General features: G+C 47.1%; 1 protein-coding gene across 6 annotated transcripts in view; it reads left to right on the forward strand.

Moving 5' to 3' along the window:
- Window positions 1-26,589, forward strand: part of CTIF (cap binding complex dependent translation initiation factor) — a 144,538-nt gene that overhangs the window by 8,193 nt on the left and 109,756 nt on the right. For all 6 annotated transcript variants that reach the window (XM_085567185.1, XM_085567186.1, XM_021535535.3 and 3 more), the window contains exons 2-3: window positions 20,857-21,069; window positions 24,577-24,660. In XM_085567185.1, the coding sequence (XP_085423311.1) occupies window positions 20,857-21,069; window positions 24,577-24,660 (297 nt within the window). The remainder of the gene's footprint in view (window positions 1-20,856; window positions 21,070-24,576; window positions 24,661-26,589) is intronic.

The following is a 26,589-nucleotide window of genomic DNA, read 5'->3' on the forward strand; positions in this document are numbered from 1 at the left end:
ATTGTTGATCCAGCGAATGTCTCTTCCCAGCCAGACAATCACCTTGGGGGCATCTTTGATTTTATTTTTCTTCGGCTCAGGAAGCTGGACTTGTGGTCATGAATTGCAGCGGTAATTTTTGCAGCAGGAGGTTTTACAGGAGGGCATGGAGTCTCGGGCTGTGCTTTGGGAAATAATTTCTGTATTTTTCTTGCCATGTACATGTTTTATCCTTGCAAGTGAGCAGATGAACCAGGTGAAGTTTTCAGGGTCCTGACTGTGAGAAGAGGAGGCCATGGGTGTGGATGAAGGCTGTGCTGAGGCAGTGAATGGTTTTCTCTCCCAGCTTTTCCCCTTCTTTTGAGATCAGCAGTTTCTCACACCCTGACAGCAGCTCTGCAATGAAACACACACACTTCTGGAAAGCTCTTGTGGTGGATGCTGAGTTTTCTATCTCTCCCTGCATTCCTGCTCTGTCCATACCTGTGCTAGCCAGGCATGGGCAGACAGGTGTTTTTCCTGCCTTTGCAGGTGCTCAGAGCAGCATCATGTCATGGGCAGGACATCACAGCCCCGTGGAGTGTCAGCAGAGCTGCAGTATCCCTCCCTGCCAGGATGCTTTTAGTGCCAAGATTCACCTCAGGGCACTGGTCCTCCCCAGATCCTGCATTTTGGAGCATCTGCAGAGCACACGTTGTTTTTTCTTAAAATTGATTCCGAGAAAAAGCACTTGCTTCACTTTTTTTTGATAGATATATTTTTGTCACATAGGGTGAAAGATTCATTTATCAACTGCAGTCAGTTTGAAGCATCTCCCCTGTTGTTATGCTTGCTTTTTTTTTTTTTTCCCAATGAGCATAAATGAGGCTTATGCACTCAGACTGATTGTCACTTGCTATTCCTCCAGAACCTTTTTTAACCCAGGGACTGATATCAGCCAAATTTTGGCACCTTTTGGAGAAAAGAACTTAAAGGTTGCAAGAAATAGGGTAGAAAAGGAGTATGTAAATTCATTCTTGTCTGCAAGGAGAGCCTGCATCAGTTCCTCTCCTCTCCTCTCCTCTCCTCTCCTCTCCTCTCCTCTCCTCTCCTCTCCTCTCCTCTCCTCTCCTCTCCTCTCCTCTCCTCTCCTCTCCTCTCCTCTCCTCTCCTCTCCTCTCCTCTCCTCTCCTCTCCTCTCCTCTCCTCTCCTCTCCTCTCCTCTCCTCTCCTCTCCTCTCCTCTCCTCTCCTCTCCTCTCCTCTCCTCTCCTCTCCTCTCCTCTCCTCTCCTCTTAACCCCCACATTTTGAGCTTGTGTATGACCCCTGAGCTTGCAGCAAAAAGCTGGTGGCTGATTTCTCTCCTGGGCCTTCTGCCTGTACTGGCATCCTGCAGTGCAAAAGGGTTTTTCATCCTTGATCTTAGCCACTTGTCTTCTGAGGTAAATAATCAGTTATTATACCATGACTGCTCCTGATAGTGATGTTCCATGTGTTATCATCTAGAAGCTCACACAGGCTGAGATGTGGGTAAATTCTGTCCCCAAAAGCTTCCTCGGACACTCCCAGGCTCAACAGAGCTTCCCATCAGGACTGAGGTCATGGCTGGCAGCATCACCTGGAGAAGATGAGGCAGTATTGCAGTGCCTTTTCAGCATCAGCTGTGGTTCATGAACTTGCCTTGGAGCTTGAGCTGCTGTTGAAAGTGATTAGTGAGCTTCCAGTTCCCAGAGGAGACAGGGATGCTGTTCTACCCCTCTCTTCTCTTGTTCCCACTATAGCTGCAGCAGGAGGCTGCCTCCTCTGTCCCTTTCCCTTCTGCTGTCACCATGTGCACTTTGATTTTTTTTTTTTTAACTTTTTTTTTTTTTTTTACACCGGGGATTCTCTTCCTTTTTTGTCAGATAGAAGAATGATTTTCCTTACGCACTTCTCTATTTAGGGCTGTGGGGGAGGAAGTGACTCAGCCTTTCCCCACACTCTGATTTGCACAGTCATCCCTTGCTGGCTTTGCCGAGTTTTTCCTTGAGCACCTCCAGTTACGCTCGCTTCATTCAGCAGGAGCATTCCCGCCTCCTCTCCGCACGTTTGGTCAGGGAAGGGCAGAGTGGGGAAAGATGAGCCCTCAGCAGGATCTTTCCCTGTGCCAGGAGCAGAGTGAAGCAGCGAGCAGGCCATGCTGCCAGACCTGTGGCAGCTCCAGGTCTCCTGTCTGCTCCTTGTCCATATGGACATCTGTGGAGGAAGGGCCAGCCAAATGGAATTTCGAGGGCTGGCCTGGTCATACTCTAAAAAAAAGATGGAATGTGATGTCATGGGCTCTCCCAGGAGGGGAGGTGGCTCGGGTTGTGCTGCTGGCACTGCTGGAGGATGCCCTGCTGGCCGGGGTGATGGTGGGCAGGGTGGGTGTGGGTGATGGATGGATGGTGACACCAGCTCCGTGCAGGACCGCTGCCAGCTTGGCTTTCATGGCAGGGCTGAAACGGCTGCTAAATGCCAGGGAGGACACACTGCCTGCTCTGCTTTCCACAGGGCTTTTAGACACTGCAGCTCAGCAAGGAAGCTAATAAATCGCCTACCACTCTAAGTGATAGTAGGCATTTGGTGTCCCATGTTCCGTATAAAAAAACAAGTGCATTAGTTTTGCGTTAATTATTCTCCTGCCCTGGAAGCCAGCATAGCTCTGCTTCTCTCTAAAGGGGAGAAGGGCAGATAAAAAGGAGTTGAAACTCCCAAAATCCCTAGAATCTTACCACTCTGTTCCCAAATCAGATACTCAAACCCTAAGAGCAATTTTGATCTGACGAGGAATTCCAGCATGCATCTCTTACTACTTCGCTTTATAACACAGGGAAGTTTGGCATCCAAAATGAATATTTATGTGGTGGTGAAGGTAGTGCTGAGAAGGACAAAGTTGGTCATCATCTAGAAATACTCCAGCAACCTCTCTTGGATTTAGACTTCCTTGTGTTAATCTTTTTTCTCCTCTTTTAAGAAGTCCAGCCACATCATGAACCTGTCCTCACAGCATCCTCTGCTCTGCTTAGGCCATATTAGCTGCCTTTTGAACATCTCTGTCTATTAATAAAAGCATTGAGAGAAATGTTAGTTTGGAAGCAATGGGTTTGATTAGCTGATTGTTTTAACAAAAAAAAAAAAAAAAAAAGGCGAACTTTGATTTAGAGTACAGAGGGAACTGTGGTCACTGTTTTTTAATATGCTGGGAGGGAGATCATAGCACATACCAAATGAGAGCATTGGTCAGGATGCTAATGAGGGGAGTTTGGAGGCTGAAGGTCAGCATGTGCATGACATCTTCTGCATGACCTAGGAATATGGAAAATTATTTGTGTGTATTTAATGGGGGCTACTGGTTTTTGGCTAGTGAACTGTAGTGAGGGTAGGAACTTCATGGTTGCATGAAGCACACAGAAAACAGTTGAGTCTGTAGGATGCTATTCTTGCGTGAAAGTTGGGTTTAACTTGGATCAGTCAGTCAGTCGAGTAATTACATCCTGAAGTACTTAATGAATTCAGAGAATCATAGACTCCTAGAATGGTTTAGGTGGGAAGCACCTTAATATCATCCAATTTGATCCCCTGCTGTGAAGGGAGACCTTCCCAGAGTGCTCCAAGCCCCATCCAACCTGGCCATGGACACTTCCAGGGATCCAGGGGCAGCCACAGCTGCTCTGGGCACCCTGTGCCAGGGCCTGCCCACCCTCCCAGCCAGCAATTCCCAATTCCCAATCTCCCATCTGTGCCTGCCCTCTGGCAGTGGGAGCCATTCCCTGTGTGCTGTCCCTGCCTGCCTTGTCCCCAGTCCCTGTGCAGCTCTCCTGGAGCCCCTTGAGGCCCTGGCGGGGGCTCTGAGCTCTCCCTGGAGCTTCTCTTGTGCAGGGGAACAGCCCCAGCTCTGCCAGGCTGGCTCCAGAGCAGAGGGGCTCCAGCCTGGCAGCAGCTCCATGGCCTCCTCTGGGCTGGCTCCAGCAGCTCCATGTCCTTGTGCTGCTGGGGACTCCAGATGCTCTGCAGGTGAGGTCTGACCTGAGCAGGGCAGAGCTTGGGTATTCTACAGCTCACACATGGGAAAAGCTTGCTGATCCCAACACAGCTGTGTGGACTGCAAGCAGGAGGCTTCACAAAACCATCCCGTGCTGTTTGTTGTTGTTTGGGTTGTTCTGAGAATCTGTTGTGGGTTGTAGGGGCAGGTGAGAGTACTGATGAGGTGTTCAGAAAGAAGCAGCTTTGAAAACAATGTGGAGACTCTAGTGAGGGAGTGTCTGCCTCCTCTGTTAATTTTTTCTGGTGATTTGACTGAAATCAGTGCAAGGAGGGAGACTGGAAAGCCCAAGCAATAGGGGACTGGTTTCTGTGCTCTGAGCTGGAGGTTGGGCCCCAGTAATAGATGGCCAAATCAGAGACAGGCAGATGATGGCACAGGTGAAGAGGAAAAGACAAGAGCAGGTCGGGGCAGTGAGCACATCCTCCTCTTTGGTCTGCCCTTCCTGCTTGCTTGATCTGGGGTCAAACATCTGGATGTCATCTCAGTCCAGGCCACACTCTGGGCCTGCAGCTGTGACTCTTTCAAGTCCTTGAGCCCCAAGGCTGCCAGCATGGGCAGAGTTGATGGCAAACCATCCAGGGAGGAGGAGATGAGACATAAAAAGCTTCTGTCTCCCTTTCTGCAGGGAAAAGTGCATGGATACCCTGTTCAGCACTCGCTGCATGGGACCATCCTCTGCCTCCCAGAGCAGGCAGCTTTTCTCAATGGGATTGTCGTGGACTTGAATTTCATGTCAGCCTGTTTCCTCTCCTAAAGGTCAGCCTGACCCCTTACAGTGTTACAAAGTTTCTTCTGGTTTTCATTTAAGCTTGAAGTACATCTTTCTTGCTTTGTCCTAGAAGTCTGGGCTCAGGAAGATCTCCATAGGTAAGATCCTGCAATTATTCTGGATTGAAGTAAGCTCCTGCAGTGCAGCCCTCTGCTCAGTGCAGAGCCAGCTTCTACATCAAACCTGCTCAGGGCCTCCTCCAGCTGAGTCCCGCTGCTGTTTCCAAGCTGCACACCCAGATCTCACACTCAAGTTACATGTTGGCTGCTGAACCACAGCTCAAAGCAAAGGAATTTTCCAGTATCCCGTCAGAGTTTACCAAGCCTCACTTACCGATCCCCAGACCTGGAGCTGAGCAGCTGCAGCTGTTTGCTGCTGGAGGAGGCTTTCTGCTCCTGGTGTTTCCCATGCCCCTGGCATTCTTCTGCTGGGATTCTCAGCTCCTGGGGGGTATCAGCACTCCCTGGCCGAGCAGCAGCGCGTGTGTGCCTGTGTGTGCTGGGGAGGCTTATCGCCAACTGACCTAATTATTGTAATCTCACTCTTCCCTAGATAGTGCAGGTTTCCTTGGCTCTTGGGAGGCTTCACGGGTTTTTCCAAGCTGTTCTTTGATTTATTGTCTGTCTCCTAATAATATTATTCTTTTGCTCAGGCTAGGTGAAGCCTGAGAATAAGAGTTGTAGGCAGGGAGAGTGTAATACTTGTGAACTGCTTTTCCTGCTCCAGTGGCCATCCTGCTGAGTTTGGTGGTCCCAGCCTGCCAGACTTTCCAGGCAGCTCCCCTGCAGGCATTTCTTTGCTGCCATGTTCTTCATCACAGTTCCCTCCTCTTCCCCCTGCCCTGATTAAGAGTGCATCTTACTGCAGAAATCCTCTGGCTGCCAAAGTTAACAGGTGAAAACTATGCAGTGCCACTTTCTGCCTAGTTCTTGGGGGCAGAGTTGTTGCCTGTCCCTTTTTTACTTTAGTTGCCCATCCCATTCTATTTGTTACCTATCCCATTTTTTTTGCTGCCTCTCCAATTTTTATTTCTTTTCTATCCCTTCTTTTATGTTGCCTGTCCCTTTCTATCTCCCTTATCCCCCATCTCATTTGTATTGTTCTTCCTGATTACTTTTTTTTTTTTTGGTTGGTTTGGTTCGTTTTTTTTTTTAATTTTTGGTGCCTATTATGATTTTTTATTCTCTATCCCATTTTTCTTTCTTTTGTCCTCCCTGCGGTGGTTTCTCCCTTCTCTACCTGCTTCTTTTCCAGTTTATGTTTGTTTTGCTACAGGTATAGGCCAGGTGCCTTTTAGAGGTGCCAAATTCTTTTTTTTTTTTCCCAGCAAGACAGGGATTTGCAGCATGTTAACAGGGTTTAACATGTACTTCAACATTAAAAAAATAAATCCTTGCGCAGAAAAAAAAAAAAAATTAAATCCAGCCTGACAACAAAACATTGCAACCTGAGATAAATTTCCTCCATTCATGCATTTGATTTTCTTCCTGAAAGCTGTAGCTGGGATTTTGGAGCTAAGAGCTCTATGGTTGGGCAGAGAATAGCCCACGTAACATGGTGCCTGCTCACAGGAGCAGGGCTTACTGCTAAGCTTCCTGGTTAAACCACCTGATGGGATCAGCAGAGGTTAGCAGCACTGCAGGGGCTGGGTGGCAGAGGGCTTGAAAAACAACAAGTCAGCAGCACTGCTCTGAAAACCTGTTTTGTTTGGGGTTTTTTGTCCCCTCGCCCTGCACGAGATCCAGTTGGGCCTGAAAGGGAGCTGGAGAGGATGGAGCGGGGCATCACATGAGGCTTTATCTGTTGGTGTTTCTGCAGCCCTGGGTGTTATCTTGTGCAGTGCCTGATATTCTCTGCAGAGTAAATATTTTCTCCTGCAGCAGAGCAGCCCATGGAGGAGCTGGGAACAAGCCAAAGCAGAGGCATTGCTGGGAGGTTAAAGCCTGAAAGGGCTGGCACTGGGCTTGTGCCTGGTGTTCCACCTTGCCAGCAAAATTAGGGCTGTACCAGTTCCCCTTCTTCTGGGGGCAGTGTGGGTTCCTGTGTTCCTTATTTCCCTCTGTAGAAAAAAAACACATGTCTGAATTTTCCTGAGGTTCCTGACTTTCTAACTTTTGAGTGAATTACAGTTAACATTTTAAATTGCATCTTCTTCCCTGAAGCGCTGCTGCATCTTGGGGTGGGAACCCCAAGTTATCCTTGGATTCTCAGTGAATACTCTTCAACACCAGGCCATAAAACAGATAGTTAATGCTAACTCCATTTTTTTCCTTAATTAGCCTGTAGAAAAATCATAATGCTAAGGATAGTTGTGGGGAATAAAAGTATTTTTAGCTGGGTTCAGTGAGAATAGTTATTTTTATTTTGTTGAAACAGGAAACAATGTCAAGTCCCATTTCAATCCAAAATGAAATCTGGTTTAAATTATTTTACACTATAATGGAGAGTTTTGGAATTCAGTGTCCACCACGACAAAATAAAAGAAAAAATCCTTTGTTTAAAAACAAAAAAGCTCTTTAAAAAAGTGAAACAATTTTTTCAGTGTTTTCTTCCCAGTGGTTTGGCTGCAGTGACTTGACCAAAACTACTGAAAAATTCATCAAGCCAAATCTGGGCTGCTGGCAAACAAGTAATTAAAAAAAATATATTGTTATTATGTGATAGGTTCAGAATTTGCTTCTTCGAGGGTGAATTCTGTTCCTCTGAAGATTGTGACAGAGGAGAAGCATGGCCCTTGTCCCACACTGCTGGAGGGGACATGTGTGACTTGAGTGCCAAATGTCACCTCTAGTTCCTGGTGCTGGAAGGTCTTTGGATATCATGGACATGTGGGAATGCTCACCAGCAGTAGGGTGTTCCCAGGGTCCCCAGAAAGCACTGGCACAAAGTTTCCCAGAGGAACTGTGGCTGTTCCATCCCTGGCAGTGTCCAAGGCCAGGTTGGACAGAGCTTGGAGCAACCTGGCCTAGTGGAAGGTGTCCTTGCCCATAGCAGGGGTGGCACTGGGTGGCTTTGAAAGTCTCATCCAACCCAAACCATTCCATGGTTCTGGGAAAGCTCTAGAAGGAGTGGGAGGAACCTGCCCCAAACCCCAGAGTTATGTGTTTATCTTGGCTTTCTTTGCTTCTTCCTCTGAAGCCTCCAAATCCTGCACTACCTCAGCACTAGCAATGAGGTTTATTTTCTTTCATACTGTATAATTTATTGCAGAAGTGCCTTTTCCAGTCTCGTGTTAGGTTCTACTGCTGAATTGTTGGGTCATAAAGACCCCTCAGACGACCATCCCTACCTTGTGCTGGCACCCAGGAGTTGGGAATGGTGGGGCTCTACCTTCAAGAACCTTTGATGTGAGGCACCATCCAGGTGTATATCCCTAAGCAGTCTCTTGATTAGTCAAACTCTCCCTTACCTCTTTTCTTTCATTTTTTTCCCTTTTTTTTCCTTTTTTTAATTTTTTTTTTCTGCAAAGCAATATAGTTTTGAGCTCTTTATTTAATCTCTGAAGTCAAAGGTGCATGAATAGCAGGCATCCTGCTGTGGTTTCTCCTGAAGCTGCTTCACTTACAGCCCTCCCCCCATGATCCCATTGCATTGCTGTATACTTTGGGTGGCTGCCCCAAGTTATCTTCAGATCCTGTGAATTGTCCTCATCAAATAATTATTACTAACACTAGCTTTTTTTTTCTTAAGAGAAATCATGAGGCCAAGGATACTTGTGGGGAATAAGTGTATTTTTAGCTGGGTTCAATGAGAACAGATACTTTGTTGAAACGGGAAACAAAATAAAGTTAAGTCCCATTTCAATCCCAAATAAAATGTCTTAAATTATTTTACACTGTAACGGAGAGCTGTGGAAATGTAGTTTACCATGAAAAAAAAAAGAGCAGTGTTTGTGTTTTACAAGAGAGGGAAGCAAGGCAGGATGGATGGTGTCACACCAGTCACACATGAAGTGCATGGCACATTTGTGTCCTTGGTGGATGCAACAGCTGGACACAAAGAGCAACTCAAAGGTATTTTGGGACAAATTTTATGTTCTTGTCCCCAGTACACCAGCAGCAGTACTGGGACTCAACAAGGCTTTCTTGCAGTGCATGAAGGAAGCCTACAGGAAAGATGGACAGAGGCTATTAGAGTGACAGGATGCAGACAGAGGGTAGATTTAGATTAGATACTAGGAAAAAAAGTAGGTGCTGGTGCCCCAGCACAGGTTGCACAGGGAATTTGTCCCTGGCCTATCTCTGGAAGTGTCCAAGGCCAGGCTGGATGAGGTTTGGAACAATCTGGGACAATGGAAGGTGTCCCTGCCCAGCAGGGGATGAGACTGGAAGATCCCTTCCAACCCAAAGCATTCTGTGATTCTGTGGTCCAGGACCTGGGGTTAGCATAAGGGACTGGTGTTGAAGTCACTGCCAGCAGGAAAGATTAGAACACAGAGTTGGTAAATCCCAAAGCTGTCTTGATCAGGGCCAGTCCCAAGTGTCCTTGCTGCTGGTGGAGGTAAACAAACACTCGCCAAGCTCATGTTCATTTCAAAACAGTTTACTTGTCGTGTCCTGAAAGTACCTGTCTCTCTGTTTGCTTTGTAATAACAAACACCTCCCTGTCCTGCTCCTGCCTGCCAGGGCTCAGCCTGGTCCCCTGGGTGATAAATGTAGCTCTGCAAGTGCTTGCAGTATCTTCACACCCTGGGAGTCAGCAGGCTGCTCTTCCCATCCCCATTGCTGGCTTCTTGTCATCCCTGACTCGCTGCAGTTTAGGGGGGAATAACCACAAGTGGAGTGGGGCCACCTGGGAATGGAATTTTTGGAGATCTTTGGCAGCATTGCTGGTGCAGAGCACCCAACAGAGTGATAGTCTGGGAGTGATCGCAAAAAAATGCGCTTCAAGCCTCAGAAAGGAGGCTGGAGGTTGGTATCTGGCCAGTAGCTCCCAAAAATTCCTGTCTGGGGAGGTGCTTGGTATTTTTGGACTGGTTCCCTAAGGCAGGCGTTTTCCTGGTGAATTGATTCAAGCTGTCTCATCAGATGCTGGAAGGAGCTAAAAGCTGGGGATGGCTTTGAGAGGAGGGTTAAGCTAGTGGGCTTGGCTCATGCTGCTTGTGCAAAGCACAGCTTGTAGGATCTGGTTTCCACCTATCCTAGGCTGGGCATTCCTGTTGTGACTTTTGTCAGTGTGGTGGGTTCACAGGGAGCCTGTCCCTGCCACTCAGCAGCATCCCTGGGCTAGGTGAGACCTTTGGTGGTGCTGTGGTGCCTGTGCTGCATCGTGTTCCTTGCTGGGACAGCTGCTGGGAGCCCAGTGCAAAACCTGGGTCCATCTGGGTACTACATTTGCTTTCCTAAGTGTAATGGGAAATTTTGTGGAAGAGCATGGCATGAGATCCTTGTAGCCTGAAAAGTAGATTTAGGGTTTGCAAGGGCATCTAAGAAGAAACTCTTTTATGGAGAAATTATTCCCTGTGATGAGGCCCTCTGGGCACAGGTTGCCCAGAGAAGCTGTGGCTGCCTCATCCTTGGCCAGGATGGATGGGGCTTGAAGCAACCTGGGATAATGGAAGGTGTCCCTGCCCATGACATGAATGAGATAAGGTTTAAGGTCCCTTCCAACCCAAGGCATTCCATGATTGTGTGACCTTACCAGGCAGTGAGAGCTGCCTTAGATGATGCTCTTTGCCCACAGCAGTCACAGGGATCTCAGTTGAAAACAGAAGGTTTCTCTGATTGAAGTGGAAATCACTTTTCCATAATGCAGTAACTTTGCTGGATGAAAGCTGGCTGTCTTGATCACATCCAGTCCACGTCTCCAGGAGCAGGAGCTAAGGAGGGCACTCTGTCCAGCCCCAGGAGAAGGTAAAGCTTTGGTGACTGGCTCAGTCAAAAATAAGTGAGTCAAATGCCTTGCTGGGGTGTTCGTCACGTTGTGCCTTTCTTTGCCAAGCAGAGGTTTCCAGAAGTTGGGAAAAGCATGAGGGATGCTGGCCATGGTCACCTTTGTTGTGGTAACCTGTTCATGTGGTGTTGGACACTGACCCCACAGGATTCCCTTTCCCCATGTGCTTCTCCAGACCGTTTTGGTTTCCTGACTATTAATTTTTATTTTTATTATTATTATTATTATTATTATTATTGCTATTACCAGAAGCAGTATATGGAAACCTCTACTTTTCCTTCTGCATGTACAGAATTCCAGAAGGAGCTGTGCTTTCCCCAAATCCTTTTATTTTCCACTAGAATATTTAGAGTATCTGATCTCACGGCTACTGCCTGTAAGGGAACTGATAAAGTCAATGACTGATGGTACCAGGGTGAGTGTGATATAAAAGCCAATCTGCTGCGTCTTTTAGAACATAAATATTAGAATGTGGTGGAATACTGGGGGTCCAGAGACAGGTTTGGGAAGTTTTATTTGTTTGTGGGTCTAGTTGACTGGGATTTTTTAGGGTTTTTAGGTTTTTATTTAGAACTGAAGGAAATAAATATTCAGAAATTCTCTGATTATATTCATTTGGGCATGGAATTTTTCAGGTGAGCTTACCTAGTAAGTTAAGGGTTAGGTAAGTTATTTTCCACTTTCCTCTGCAATGTGGCACAGGTTTAATTGATGATTCCTCTTTCCAGTTCCAGCTGGGCAACTCATGTTAGGCAGAATGCACAGAGATCCCTGTGACTGAGTGTCCTGGTTTAGGGCAAATTTGGGAGAAAACTTCCAAGGGCTCTTCTAGAAAATGGCCCCTCCCCCAGCTGGTTCAGAAAAATATTTCTTTGGAGAAAAGTGGAAAAAAATTGTTTATTTAACAGGCAAAGCATTAACCAGCACAAAAAATGAACAATATTAAACAATAAAATCTCTTGCTGTTCTGAAGAGATGGCAAATTCAGAAAATCCCTGTTTGTCTCAGTCTCTTATCAGATGTGAGCTCCCAGTGTTTTTCTAGATTTTCAGTCCAGATCAGGTTTAAACAGTTCCAGAAAAGAAAAGCCACAGTCCAGGGAACTTCTCTGCCTCAGCTAGCTAAAAATCAACTAAAAGCAAAGGAGAGCTCTGTCCTAATGTGTGTTCTGCAGACAATACAGTATAGGAGCAGGATGCAGGGGAGCATGTGCAGTTTCTGAAAACAAACCCCGCAATTCTTCTCTGCCTATCGCTTCACTATCAGGACCAGTCTTATATGCCCAAAACTTATTTCTGGGCTAAAAATTAATGGGGATACAAGCATCATAAAGTCACCCCAGGGCAGTGAGCCAGCTGTAGGTCAGAGGGAATTGTCCCTCCTTCACATCTTCCTTATGCAACACCATCCCAACCAGCAGCATGCCCAAGGCTGGGAAGGATTTTTCCCTTTGGTTTTAGCCATGGGAAGCCACAGAAGATTTGCTTCCAATGGTGCAGAAGGTGGCTGATGTTGCAAAAAGCATCTTCCTTCCTCATTCCTATCTCATCTTCCAGAAGTGTTGAATTTGGGATGCACAGGGGCTCTCCTGTCCCTATCCCTGTTGCACAGAAGAGCTTCCAAAAGGGGAAAGCTGTGGTGAATAGAAGCAGTTGGTTGGGATGGAGGTGAGAATCCTTAGGGATTGGAATGTCATGGGGTTTAACAAGGCCAAGTGCTGGGGCTGCCCCCGGGATCAGCCCAAGCTGGGGATGAGCAGAGGGAGCAGCCCTGGGAGAAGGACCTGGGGGTGCTGTGGGTGAGAGCTGGACCTGCCCCAGCCTGAACCCCCCTGCCCGGGGCTGATCCCCCAGCGTGGGCAGCAGGGCAGGGGGGATTCTGCCCCTCTGCCCCTGTGCTCAGGGCTGTTCCCCTGCACAAGAGAAGCTCCAGGGAGAGCTCAGAGCCCCTGCCAGGGCCTCAAGGGGCTCCAGGAGAGCTGCACAGGGACTGGGGACAAGGCAGGCAGGGACAGCACACAGGGAATGGCTCCCACTGCCAGAGGGCAGGCACAGATGGGAGATTGGGAATTAGGAATTGCTGGCTGGGAGGGTGGGCAGGCCCTGGCACAGGATGCCCAGAGCAGCTGTGGCTGTCCCTGGATCCCTGGAAGTGTCCAAGGCCAGGTTGGATGGGATTTGGAATAACCTCATCAAGTGGGAGGTGTCATTGTCCGTGGCAGGGGGTTGGACTGAATGACCTTTGAAGGTTTGTTCTAACCCAGCCTGTTCTGTGACCCTATGATTCCCAGGAGGAGAGGACCAGCTGGCTCCTCCTAGCATAAAAGCCATTTGGGAGCAGCAGCTCCAGTGTTCTGGCTGGTGGCCAAGATATGTTCTCTGAATGCTGCTACAAGCTGGTGTACAGACACAAAAATGCTTTTTGCCAGTGAGCCACAGGCGTGATTTAATAGGGATTAAGCAGCGCCCATGCCTGCCCTGCTGCTGACTGGGGTGCACTGCTCCCACCCAGTCCCTCCCATGGGCAGCCACCAGCATGAAGTAATCGATCAGCAGGTTGACATCTCAACTTAGAGTTGGATGTGTCTTTTAGGATTACAGAGCTTTTCACAGTCCAAGTGCCCATTATATTGCCTGGGTGACTGGAAAGAAAATATTTTGTCCCAGTTATGGGTTTGCTTTGGTTATTTACAAATAACGATGCGCAGTGGCCGGCACATGTGTGCGAGCGACTGTGTGTGGATGAGCTCGTGGTTGTGATGTTTTTATTTAGGATGTGGGCTGTGCTCTCTGCCTGCAGAGCGCTGCCTGCATGGATAGTTTTATATGCTGGCTGCTGCTTCCATGAGATCGTGGCTCATCCCTTGGGGAGCCAGAAGAACTGGGCAAAAAACACAGGTGTTAGTTGCCTGAAGATTGCAACCTGCCAGGTGAATCGCAGGAGGGCACACACAGGTGCAGGTGTGCAAGCTCCTCTGGCAGAAGAACATCCTTGGTTCATGTCTTCCAGAACAATCCCTGCAGCCATCACGTCCTGCCCAGCTGCCAGAGTGATGCTGTGTACTCTCCGAGGAGAAACAGTGCAGCTCTGAAGAGAAATGCATGTGTGAAATGCTTTCTTCGGTTATTCATAATAGTTGTTCAATATCTTTATCTGGCAACATTTTCCTTGTAAAGGTGAAAAATAACACGGGTAAGATGTAATGTGGGCTCTTGTTCCATTAGTTTATAGTAGAAGCAGGGGAATGTCGAAATCTATTGTCTGGCTTAAGTCACGGTTTGTAGCATGAACCAGTGTAAAATAGGTTATAAAACTCAGGCTGTTCACAATTCAGGGGTTGGTGGTTGGAGATTTTTTTAGGGCCTGTTTCAGATTTTATATCTAGAAATGGTTCTGCATTTGCATGTATTGAATTTGTATCATAATCTGAGTGTTCCTTGCTGCAGCCAGGGGTGCAGCCAGCAATCTCCCTGCCCTGATATCCACTGTAGTGGAGCATCCTGCCACAGGGTGAGCCCATAAACCCACCTCCTCTCACTTGGTGTTCAGACAGTAGTTTTCTTGGTTGTGTGCTATTTTTTCCTTTCCTTTTTTGATAATATCTATCACAAGCCAAAGGTAATGTCTTCCCCCAGGCAAGGAAGCCCATCTGGTGGAAAACCATTCCAACCTCATGAACAGATTTGACACACTAAAAGACTTTATGTTTTTAAAGGTGATGTACCTTTGGTTTTGTTTAAAGAGAAGAAAGGAATAGAGGTTCACTTTCCAACCACAAAGAGTTGCTTATTGCAGGAAGCTACATAATAAATTACAGCCTGGGTGAGAATGAGGATTTCTGGCTTTCTGGTTACTCCTCTCCCTTTTTTGCAGGATCAAGCTGGCTGTTTTGGTTTGGATTCTGCGGCACTTGTCTGCCCCTCTTTTTTTTCCCCTCCATTTATTTCTATGTTTGTTTTGATGGCTGTGTTTCAATGCACCATGATGTTTGCCTGCTGTGTTCTGTGCCAGGCTTGTGAGTGGCACTGCAGCGTGGCAGCTGGTGGGCTCCTCTCCTGTCACTGGGGCTTTTCTGCATCACCAGGTACCAGAAAGCAGACCTGAGACTGGAGGGATGATGAAATACATCAAATGCTCAGCCAGCTGCGGATGCATCAGCATCTGAAAAGCCCACGGCTGGCTCCAGCAGTAAACACTCGTGTGGTTTTCAAAGGTGTTTACATTTTAATTAGAAAAGGGTCAGATCCGGGGTATAATAATTTACATTTCTCTGCTTGATGTTTTGATGTCTGGAAAGGTAGTGGTTTTGGAGCAGCAAATTTAAGACACATGATGCTTTGTGGAGATGCAGCAGTACCTGGGTACAGGGAGTCATGGTTCATCTCTGTTGCTTCTATTTTCCATAGTAACTGTTCCTGAGGGTGGCTGGGTATGAGAGCTGCCTGCCAGCAATAAAGATAAACTGTTCGTCTCGTTCTCTGAGATGCTCTCACTGCTCGAGAAAGATGCATTGCTAATTACTTGTTGTTGGAAAAGGGCTGGATGAGGAGAGGGAAAATATTGCTGCAGAAGGGGCTCATTAAAAGGATATGCTGTAAATCGAGCCGGGCTGATGGCAAGGACTTCCAGCCCCAAACGCAGACAGCCAAAGGTGCTTGTGCTGCTGTCAGAGCGTGGGCTGGTGGGTGGTTGTTTGCAGACTCGAGACAGACAGAGCATTTCACCTGACCCAAAGGTGCTGATAAGAAGCAGATAAGAAGTAGAAGGGCTGTCCTGCACTATCTGCTCATCCCTGGTCTGTGTGGTCAAAGCATCTCTTTTGTCTGGGCCTGCAGGGAGTTCCTCCTTGTGCGTGTGCTTCAGCAGCAGCTTTGGGAAGCCTGGCTTGGAGTCTCAGTAAGCAGGGAATGTGAGGGAGGTGATGATGGAAGGTTTGACCATGAGCTGCTCCTCCCTGCCCAGCCCCAGAGAGGCACTGAGCAGAAGAGGGTGTCACCTCAGCCTGGATAGCCACCTCCACCTGCACAAGGTGATGTCCAACATGGCTTTAGGGGGCAGAGACAGGAGAGCAGTGGGGTGGGTTTTGGAGCCTACACAAGAGATGTAAAAGTTGTTGTTGGTTGCTCATGAGAGAGGATGTGATGTCTGGGCCTGGGCTGGGGCCTTTCCTTCTGTCTCCCTGGGAATCAATTTGGTTTGGTTTTACCATCTTCCCATTCAGGCACAGACAAATCTGGGCTGCTGAGCTGTTCTCAGGTGTCTTAGAGCAGAAGGGACCTGCAGGATCACAGTCTGTTATAAACACCCAAGGGATAACTAACACGAGAGGGTTGCTGGATGTCCTATCAAAGAACATTCTGGAAGCAGGTGGCTGCACTGGTATGTGAAGAATTTGTACTGCAGCTGCCTTTTATAGGAAGCATCTCTTATTCCTAGAAAACTCTGGGATGATAAATCCCATGTGGCAAAAGGCTCTCAGGGATGTCAGGATATCTCTGTAGCCTGTCACAGCCTGTCTCTGCAGCAGCTGGCCTATGATGGCATTTCTGAGAAATAAATATTATGTGCATAAAGGATGCTCTGCATTCCTCCTGACTTCACTTCAGAGTCAGAGAGGATTGGAGGATTGGCTTGGGATTTTCTTAGTGTCTAACAGGAGGATAAGCAAGGAAGAGACATGAGTTTTCCAGTTAAATGCTGTCAGTCAGTCAAGCCTAAACAGCTGAGACCCTGCTGTTGGAAAGATGAACTAAGCACCTGTCCTTTATTGGGCTTTGGTGGTGGTTACACCTTTCAATAATTGAATTTTAGTTCAGGTGAAAGGAAGCTCAATGCATGAAGTAGTTCTGGTTGAACTCAGTATTTTAGAGATCCTTCCCAATGACCTTACCTAGGCATTGGTATTGGTTATTAGCTCCTGGCTATGTAGTTCTCAAGAAAATCTGCTTACAATTTTCACCATTTTGGTTGTGTGTGACAGCATGGTATTCCTGTTTCTCTTGCCTTTGGAATCCACAACGTTCAAATAAACTCTTACATGTGCAAAGGCATTTTAAGTTCTAAGCTTCCATCCAGTGGAAGCAAAACACTGGGAAAAGCAATCTTTATTTTCTTTCCTTTGCTGGTACTCAATCACATTGGACCTTGCATAGGAGCAAGATGTGCTGTTGTTGTCCTAATAGCAGGTCAAGATGTGGGTTTGTCTGGATGAACTGGAGCAAGAACTGGCTTGGTCTTGGGTCAGCCCTGCCCCCTACAGCTCTAGGCTGGTGCAGAGGGGCTGGAAAGCTGGGAAAGGTCCTGGGGATGCTGGTGCTGAGGCACCTGCAGTGCTGGGGACAGCTCTGGCCCCTCAGGACAAGAGAGACACTGAGGGGCTGCAGCGTGTCCAGGGCAGGGAACGGAGCTGGGAAGGGGCTGAGCCCCAGGAGCGGCTGAGGGAGCTGGGAAGGGAAAAAGAAAAGGAAGGGAAGAAGAAAGGGAGGCTCAGGGGGATCTTGTGGCTCTGCACAGCTCCTGACAGGAGGGGACAGCGGGGGGAAGAGTCAAGCTTTGCTCCCAGGGAACAGGGACAGGAGGAGAGGGAACAGCCTCAGGCTGGGCCAGGGGAGGGTCAGGTTGGATACTGGGGAAAATCCCTCCATGGAAAGGCTTGTTCAGAGCTTCTGGCATAGCCTCTGGCAGAGCCAGTGCTTCCCAGGGCACTGGTAGAATACCCATACCTGGAGGGATTTAAAAGCCATGTGGATGTAGCACCTGGGGAGATGGGTCAGTGGTGGCCTTGGCAGTGCCAGAAGAATGGACCTGATGGTCTTGGAGGGCTTTCCAATCTAAACAATTCCATGATTCAATGATTCTGTAAGAATTGTTTTAGGAAGATCTCTTTATGGTAGCAGTTTTGGTGTAATGTTGCTGTGCCAGCATGTTTTTGCCCAGAAGCTTGTTTTGGGGGCTTGAGTGTGCCAGCCTTGTCGTGGCTGGCACACAGGTGGGTCTCATCCCAGGGGACAATCTGTGGGAAATTGCCCTGCTGTTCTGTCTTGGCACTGCCAGTCTGCTGCAATTCAGATTTTGGAGAGCTTTTGGTGTGGAGGGGAATGGCTGTAGGCTCCTCCCTGGGGGAGGATGTGCCTGTGGGGTCCTCTCACCCAGCCTCCTATCAGTGAGCTGATGGAAATGCACCACTTTCCTGCATGTCTGTGGTCTTCTCATCACGGACTCACCACTTCTTAAATCATTTTGGTTCCAAGTGCCACTCTCCTGTTGCCTCCCAACCCAAAGTGGGCTCCTTCTCCATTACTGTTCTTCACCTATCAAACTCACTGCTTGTTTCCACAAGTTCAGCAGGCCTGGAGCACCTTTGGGAGAAAGGGAATGAGTCGACAAGTGTCATAAAAAATGCTTGTTCTTATTATTTGCTGATGAAGGGTAAAACTGTATAATTGCTAAAAAAAACTGTATCATCTTGCTAGAGCAAGAACCCCATTTAGATCACCCTTAATAACAGCTATTAATAATAATTATACATTACAGTAATGCTGATAATTACTAAGTTATAATAAGCAGTTTGCACATCTATTGACTTTTTCTGCTGATGATTCTTTCTTTTATGGTCACAGTAATGAGCACAACATGGGTTCTGTAAAATCATAGGATTTTACAAGGATTTAAGTTGGAATAAACCTTCAAAGTCTTCTAGTTCTACCCTCTTGCCATGGGTTGGGACATATTCCACTGCATGAGGTTGCTCCAAGTCTCATCCAACCTGGCCTTGAACACTTTCAGAAATAGGAAAGATTTGCAGGGTAATTTTCAGACCCCCAAAGCTTACAAACTTTGTGCTTTGACAAAGTAGAGGGGAGGGTAGGGGGAAGTGGAAAAAAAATGCAAATTTGAGATTGATCTCTATTTGTTGTGATTAAGGAATGTACCTGGTGTCTGGGAATCCTTTGTGCTAGGTGTTGAGCCAACACAGAGCTGAGGGATCACTGCTTCATGAAGGGCTCTCACCAACATTTGTTTGCTCAGGGTGGGAAGATAGTAACTGCTTTGATGCTCAAGTGTGGGTTTGGGTATTTCTTTGAAAACCAATTTTGTATGTGTTTTGAGGGTGAGGTGAGAAACCAGCTCCAGGCACAGATCACCAGGAAAAGCAGGAGTTTTCTTCCTGTTGAGTGATGGCTTCCTTTAGAGAGAGGTGAAGCTTCCACAAGATGAATTGGTTTTAGAGTTTCCCACTAGAGATCCACAAATATCTCAGATATGTGGTTTGTGTTGTCTGAAATAGACAAAAAAACCTTTGGGCTTGTGTAATGTGTGGCCCAATGTGATGGAGGATAACATCTGACCCCGCTCACTCTATCCTGAGTGATGCCACCTGTATAATTTGTCTCCTGCCTCGTGCCATCTCTCCATGCCATCACTCCCCTTCAGGAACCTCCTATTCTCGCAACTCTTTCTTTAGCACTTCCTGTTTGATAATTGGTGCTTTCCATTTGGTAACTGGCACTAATTAGTGAAAAGGGGAGAAGCATGCCCTCCTCCAGGGCCTCACACTCTCTGGGGCTCCTTTTTTTCTTTCTTCACTTTCTTCTTTTTTCTTTTTCCTCTTTAATATGGCATATGATTTTTGTTCAGGAGCTAATGTGTGATATTGGTCTACATAATGAGCCTTTTTGACAGTCTGGGCACATTTGGGAATAATTCCTAGAGCAGATGAAATCCTTAGGCCAGAACTGCTCATTCTCGGCAGTTTCCAAATGAAGCCACAATTGTTCAGAAGTGACAGAGGAGAAAATAGTTCAGGAGCTGGAAACTACATGAGTTGGGAACAGATATTTTTCCCCCCCATTCCCTTCTGGATGGCATGTGACTCACTTGGATTTGCTTGGTGATTTTATAGTTGTAAAGAGCCATTCCTGGTGAAGGAGAGGGTGAAGGATGAAGTTGTTATGTCCTGCAGTGTGCTGGCAGCTCCCATGTCTTCTCCCTCCTAGCTGCAGGAAGGGAGGAATATGAGATTTAGCACAAGACACTGGGCCAAGGTCTAGTTTTTTCCAAACGTAGAATTGTAAAACATCCTGAGCTGCAAGAGACCCACCAGGATCATCAAGTCCCAGCTCCTGGCCCTGCACAGACATCCCAACAATCCCACCCTGTGCATCCCTGGCAGCGCTGTCCAAAGGCTCCTGGAGCTCTGGCAGTGCTCATTCCATGGCCCTGCACAGACATCCCAACAATCCCACCCTGTGCATCCCTGGCAGCGCTGTCCAAAGGCTCCTGGAGCTCTGGCAGTGCTCATTCCATGGCTCTGAACAGACATCCCAACAATCCCACCCTGTGCATCCCTGGCAGTGCTGTCCAAAGGCTCCTGGAGTTCTGGCAGTGCCCATTCCCTGGGGAGCCTGGGCAGTGCCAGCACCCTCTGGGGAAGAGCCTTTCCCTGATCTCCCACCCAAACCTCCCTGGCACAGCTCCAGCCATTCTCTGGGTTCTGTCCTGGGCCACAGGGAGCAGAGATCAGTGCCATGCCCAGCCCAGGAGCTGTTGATTTCCTTTCTTTATGGTGTTACTGTCATTGAGCCCTGGAGAAGCAGGAAGGAGAAGGGAATTATAAATCTCCTACGTCTCCTATAGAGACAATTTTCTGCAGTGAGAGGTTTTAGAAATGAATTCTGTTGTGATCTCTGTCTCACCTCCTCACTGGACCATTTACAGTCGCACCATTAGCTCAGCATTATTTACTGCCACTGCCCTAGAGAAGCTTTTCAGTTGTCATCCTCTTCCTCACTCTCGTCCATTACCACCAGCTTCTCACCCATATCCAGCACAACTGGTGCTTTGGATTTATTAAATTAAGCATTTTAGTGTGACATTTTTTTCTCTTGTGCATATGTCTGGAGGTTTTCAGTAGTTTGGGTTTTAAGCAGGAGGCCAAGAAATATGTCCTTAAACGCAGGAATATTACAGAAGTGGAACATTTTTTGCATGCCTGGAAGCCCTAAATGCAGCCACCTGGGATTATTAGGAATTGTATTGGAAATGCAGACATACAGCAAAAAATATCCAGCACTTGGTAGCTGATTGGCTTTGTCTGCTGCGGTTTTTTTAATCTTTTTTACAATTACTGGGAAATAATACCTAACTGTCTCTTTTGTCCTGCTTCCTCAGGCCCCCTGTGTTCCAGGTGTGTCCCCTGAAGGGATGGAGAGCTCCTCGGTGGCGTCAGCCTCCTCGGAGGCAGGGAGCAGCCGCTCCCAGGAGATCGAGGAGCTGGAGCGCTTCATCGACAGCTACGTCCTGGAGTACCAGGTACAGGGGCTGCTCACCGACAAGACCGAGGGCGACGGCGAGAGCGAGAAGACACAGTCCCACGTCTCACAGGTGGGTGAAAGCCTCACTATGGGGTGGGAGAGGGGCTGGGGGCACACTGGGGGCTCCCAGAGTATGTTCTCAGCTGAAGTAGCCTTTTCAGGGTTTGGATGTGAAGCAGGATGTGATAAAACGCTGGGTTTGGGGCAGCTCACTTGTTTTGGGATTATTTGAGGTCTTCAAGCTGCTGGTAGCAGTCTCCTGATGCTGGGTTTGGTTTTTTGTGGTCTCAAGGTGCTTACTGAAAGTGTTCCAGGCCATGTGGAACAGGCTTGGGGCAGCCTGGGACAGTGGAAGATGTCCCTGCCCATGGCAAGGAGTGGAATGAGATGGGGTTTAAGGTCCCTTTTGACCCAAACCATTCCATGATTCTACATATGAAGGATCCTATTGTAAATGCAGGCAAACCCAATAGGAAGAAATGGCGATGTCTGACTCAATTCAGAAGGCTGAATTATTTCTTTACTGTAACTATGCTAAAATACATGAATATACTATATAAAAGGAGGATAATAAAACTACATACTACTTTCTCTGACTCTCTCTCTCTAACTCTTAACACAACTCGTGACTTTCTCTCAAGAGTCCAACCACGGGTGGATTGGATTGGCCATCAGGCTCAAGCAATCCTCCCCAGAATCCAACCAAGCACTCAGGTAAACAATTCTCCAAACACATTCCACATAGAAAAAACAAGGAGCAGAAATAGAAATTGTTTTCTTTTTCATTTCTCTCTGTGCACCTCTATGAAAATCCTGAGAATGAGAGAAATGTGCTTGCCACAAGATCCCATCTCTGTCTGGTATCAGCAGTGTTTGATATGATCTGTCTGAACTCTGCAGGTTTGCTGGTGCTGAAGATCTGACCTAGAGCTCCAGACCTGTTTTATATCATCTCAGTGTAAAGAAATGACCAAAGGAACCTTTTTAAGAATAGATTTTGGTGAAGAGGTCTTTTACAATTTGAGGATCAAAGCCCTTAGAAGTGGGAGAAAATATATTTAAAAATCTAATGATCCAAAGTGTATTTTATTAACCCAAAGCTGGAAGATGTCTGTGTTGGAAGTGACACTTTGGAGGGGCTTCAGGACATACAGACAAGTTCTGCTTATTAATGTGTCAAGTTCAAAAGTAGTATTGAATTAGAAAGAAATTAATAGAGAAAGTTTTGTAACCTCTTCCAGCCTGTCCACTGCTCTGCCAATAATCCCAGGCTCCCTCTGCATCTTAAGGACAAAAATTTCTAATTCTCATGGCAGCCCGTGTACATTTTTTGCATTAAGATCCTTGATTGCAACAATCAAATCCATCTTCCAGTTGTGGAAATGGCATTTTAGCTTTCCTTCCTGGATTACCCTGGAAAAAAGGAGCTGCTGAGTTTTTAATGTCAGTTCTGAGAGTGCTCTCTTTAGAGATGGCTGGGTTTTATTTTAAAGGAAAAATTCATAATAATGAAAGTTCTGAACTTTAAACCTTTTAATTAAACCACTTACAGAGGCAGCTCAAATGAAGCAGCTAAATGAGGCTGAACCCCAGACCATTGATGCAGAAGTTTAATTAGGATTTATTGTGAAACTCCATCAAAATGCAACATTTTATGTATTTCTAGGACTGTGTATTGGACAAAAAGTGAGGATGGGCTTTTACTCTAGGTCACTTGCATTTTTCAAGCCATATCTTAATGGATGCACTAAGAAGGAATTATCTCTTGTCTCACCAAGGTTTTTTTCATTTTGCCACCCATAAGAAATAATCAAGAATTTTTATTTCTGATTTTCTCTTCCTGATCAGTTCTTAGCAAAGCAAGGAATAAACAGGCACATATCCTGCAGCTGACTGGAGTAACCCTGGTGGAAGCCAGCCTGATGGAAGGTGGCATGTTCCCTCATTAATGAGAGCTAGAGGGAGAAAGATGGATTTAAGGGAAAGGCACTGGGCTGAGACCAAGGAAATTGTTTTTAACTGCAAGGTTCCGCCAGAAACTAAATCTCTAATGTTGGGCAAGTTACTTAATCTCTCAGCAGTTTGTTTCCTTAGGGCTGTGATGTTTTCCCTGCCTCAGAGTGGATAAATCCATTCAGCCATATGTGTGTGAGGTACTTGGATGGTGCCACATCCCTGGACAATTGTTCTTGCTGGGGGAAGGAAAGAAAGGTACAGCCTCCTCATTCAGCTCCCAGGGAAGCTGAATCCATCACCACTTCAAAGAATCCCAAAATGTGGATGTGCCCATGATGGGGATGTCCCCAACCTTGCTCCCACCAGGAGAAAAGAGGAAATCAGAGGGAAAAAGGTGATTTTATTTTGCTGTGGAGATAGTAAGGAGTGATCTTGTACCTTGAAAGATCTTTCCAGACGTGTGGTTGCACTCAAAATTATTAAATGAGATAGGGATACATCTGGTAAATAAAAGGATCTGAAGAGTGATGGCATCATGAGCCTTTCCAGGGGGGGTCAGCAGAAGTGGCAGTAGAGTGATGAGCAGCTCTAATGACTGAAATCACCCCATCTGTGAGCTAGAATGGGCTCTGTGATGAGAGCAGGGATCATTGTCAGCTGTAGAGAAGATTTATTTTGTGGCCTCATCCATACATGCCAGGGAGCTCTCAGGTGGTTGTTTGTATGGAAGTGACTTTTCATTTTCTTGGCACATCATCCTTGGTGATGGTACCAAGCCTTGAGTATCTCTGGAGCAGCTAAGTGCTTCCAGCATGGAAGACCTCAGAAGTGCGGCTGGTCAGTCTCCACTTTGTTGAAGGAGTGACAAAATGACTTTAGAATTATCAGCATCTTTCATGTTTGTCTAGTGAAAATTGCTGCTTTTTTTTTGTTTGTTTGGGTTTTTTGTTTGTGGTTTTTTTTGTTTGTTTGTTTGTTTGTTTGTCACCAGTATGATGCAATCCTACATTTCTTTAGGGGAAAAAAATGGCAACAAATGACACCAAATTCAATTATTTTGATGGAGGCACCTTGGGGCAAGCTGGCCTAAGAGCCTGCTAGTCCCCTATGGCCACATATGGTAATGGCCAAACCTACAGCTTCCATACTCATTTTCTGCTTAGTTAAAAACACAGGGTGTTGGCTGCTCAGGGCTTGTATCTGTCCCTGAAGCAAACAGAGTTGGGAACAAGGGTTGGGAAAAGGAGAAATTTTCCAACTTTCCATGGAAGAATTCCACGGAAATGAGTGAAAGAGTCAAGTCACCCTAGTGTATATCACCCACCTGGAATTCCAAGCACAGTCAGAGTCAGCAAGGAGGTATTGGTGCTGGATTTTATTGCAAAGCACCATGTCAGATGCTTTCCTACAATTGTTCCTGTTTCTTCCCTCTGCCGACTGTCAGCGGGTGGAGCATGTCCAAGCCAAAGCCTTTGGGATCATCCTCAAAAAGGAGGGGGTGCCACACGTGTGCAGCGATGCCCGCGGCGGGACGGTGTTTTCTGTGCGCTGTGACTGACGCAGCAGTTTTGCCCAGCCCAGCTATTATTTTACACAATCCCTTTTTTTATCCCTTTTGCAGTGGACGGCGGATTGCAGCGAGCAGCTTGATGGCATCTGTTCCCCATCCCGAGGGAAGGGCTCATCGTCTCACGAACATAACCAGGTAGGCTTTGTGTTTAGTTCCCCCTCCCCAGACCTTTGCCTTTATTTCTGGTACTGCCTCTCCTGGGAGGTGCTGCCAGCTTTCCTTCTCCTGTGGAAGGGGAGACTTGTGCCTCTGCTTGGCATCCAAAAGCTCATTCCTGCCCAAACTGTGGGAAGTGGGCAACATCCTGATGTGTGGATGGATGCTTTCACCAGGAGCTTAAAGGCGAAAAGATAAGGAGTGTCACATTTATTCTGGAAGACTTTCTTATTGCCACTTGTGTGAGGAAGCCATTAGGAGCACCAGAGCTGACTTGGAAGCATGAGATGTAGCTGGAATGAGGGATCTTTGTGTAGCTGGGCTTGTCTGTTGTGTGCTGCAGTACAAGGATGGTGTTACAGGGAAGAGCATTTAGCAGCTGAGAGGGTGAGCTGGCAGAAGAAGCAAAGTTGCACGTGCTGAGAGCCTGTGTTGGTCGTGCAGTGACAGGAGCCAGGTGTGAGTCAGTTTTGGTGCTAGGACATGGTGTGAACACAAGTGAGGAGTGTTTACTAAGCACTCCTGGAGGTGGCTGTCCCTCCTTATGTGAGTACCCCCATGGAAGAAGGTTAGGTAGGGTGGGGGTTTGTGTTTGATCATTCTCATCTGATTGACGAGCTGCTGTGTCACCTTGAGAAAGTCAGCTCTGGGGAAGCAGCACTTGCTGAGGAGATGTGAAATTTAGGCATCTGAGGGAAGGGGAAACAGCATTTCCAATTGCTGTGGCTGATGGATGTCCCACCCAGAGAAGTGGCTTCAAGTTGGTGGCTTTCATTCTCTTGCTCTGCCTGATGTCCTTGAGATGCAGTCTCATGCATGGGATCCATGAGGGGGAATTTGGGAGCCCCTTGCAGGGTGTAAAAGAGGCTGTGCCAGTCTGAGCAGGGCATGCTGCAGCTCTCATTTTGGGTGCAGCTTCCTCCCATGGAGCCATGCTGAATGTTCTTGGGTGAGGGATGGGGGCTTAGGCATCCCATCCCTACTGTGGCCATGAGATGCTGGTAGCACTTCTGACACCATCTGCACCCAGCAAAGGCAGTGTTGTTTTGTAGGAGGGTGTGTGCTGGACAGAGGCACTGCTTTGGAGGAGCTCCTGAAGGTGCCAGATGGAATTGTGGGTTTAATTTATTACAGCTGTGATCTGCTTGCAGCAGAACCTCATCCAGGCTCCCTCTCAGCACTGCAGACAGTTGCTGGGTGTTCAGCTGGGAGGCTGGCCATTTCCATTGGGCTTCCTTGGGTGGATCAGGGGTTTTCCCTAGGGAAGAAGGTCCCTGGCTCTTCACCCAAGGGCTCTGCTGTGGCTGGTGGGTACCACAGGAGGATGCAGGAGTTATGCATGGGTGTTACTTTCCTGACAACTTCCATCTGCCTGGTGACACTCTTTTGTTTCAGCTTACATGGGGCTTTTTTTGTTTCCTTGCTGGCTTTTTTTCCCCATGGAAGTCAAATGTATTTGATCTCCTCCTACAGGGAGCTCCTTTCCTACACACAAGCACCATTCGCTGATGCCCAAGCTGCTTACCCTGTGTTTGGGCTCTCTCCCAGCCTGCAGCAGAGCTAGTAATTATCTCTCTCCATGTTTGGCTTCCTTTAACTGTGAGTAACAAATTTTCCTTGGCACCAAAGAGGAGCTGCAAGCTATTGTTCCTCTGTCCAGGCAAGCATTTCTCTCACTGTCACTGATATATGAGTTAAACGCTGCTGGTGAGGACCAAGTGCAGTTTATTACCATTCCTGGCTGTTTTAATTGTAATCTTTCAATTAAAAAAATAAAAAAAGTCATTGCTAAGATGCTTGTCTTGAATTAAAATTATCAATCACTTTTCAAACCTGATAAGGAAGAAGCCAGCTAATTATTTCCCAAAGGAGGGAGGGGTTGGGGTTTGGGAGTGCTTTTTTTGTTTC

The sequence above is a fragment of the Lonchura striata genome, chromosome Z (genome assembly GCF_050655825.1).
Source record: "Lonchura striata isolate lonStrDom1 chromosome Z, ASM5065582v1, whole genome shotgun sequence".
NCBI classification, from domain to species: Eukaryota; Metazoa; Chordata; class Aves; order Passeriformes; family Estrildidae; genus Lonchura; species Lonchura striata.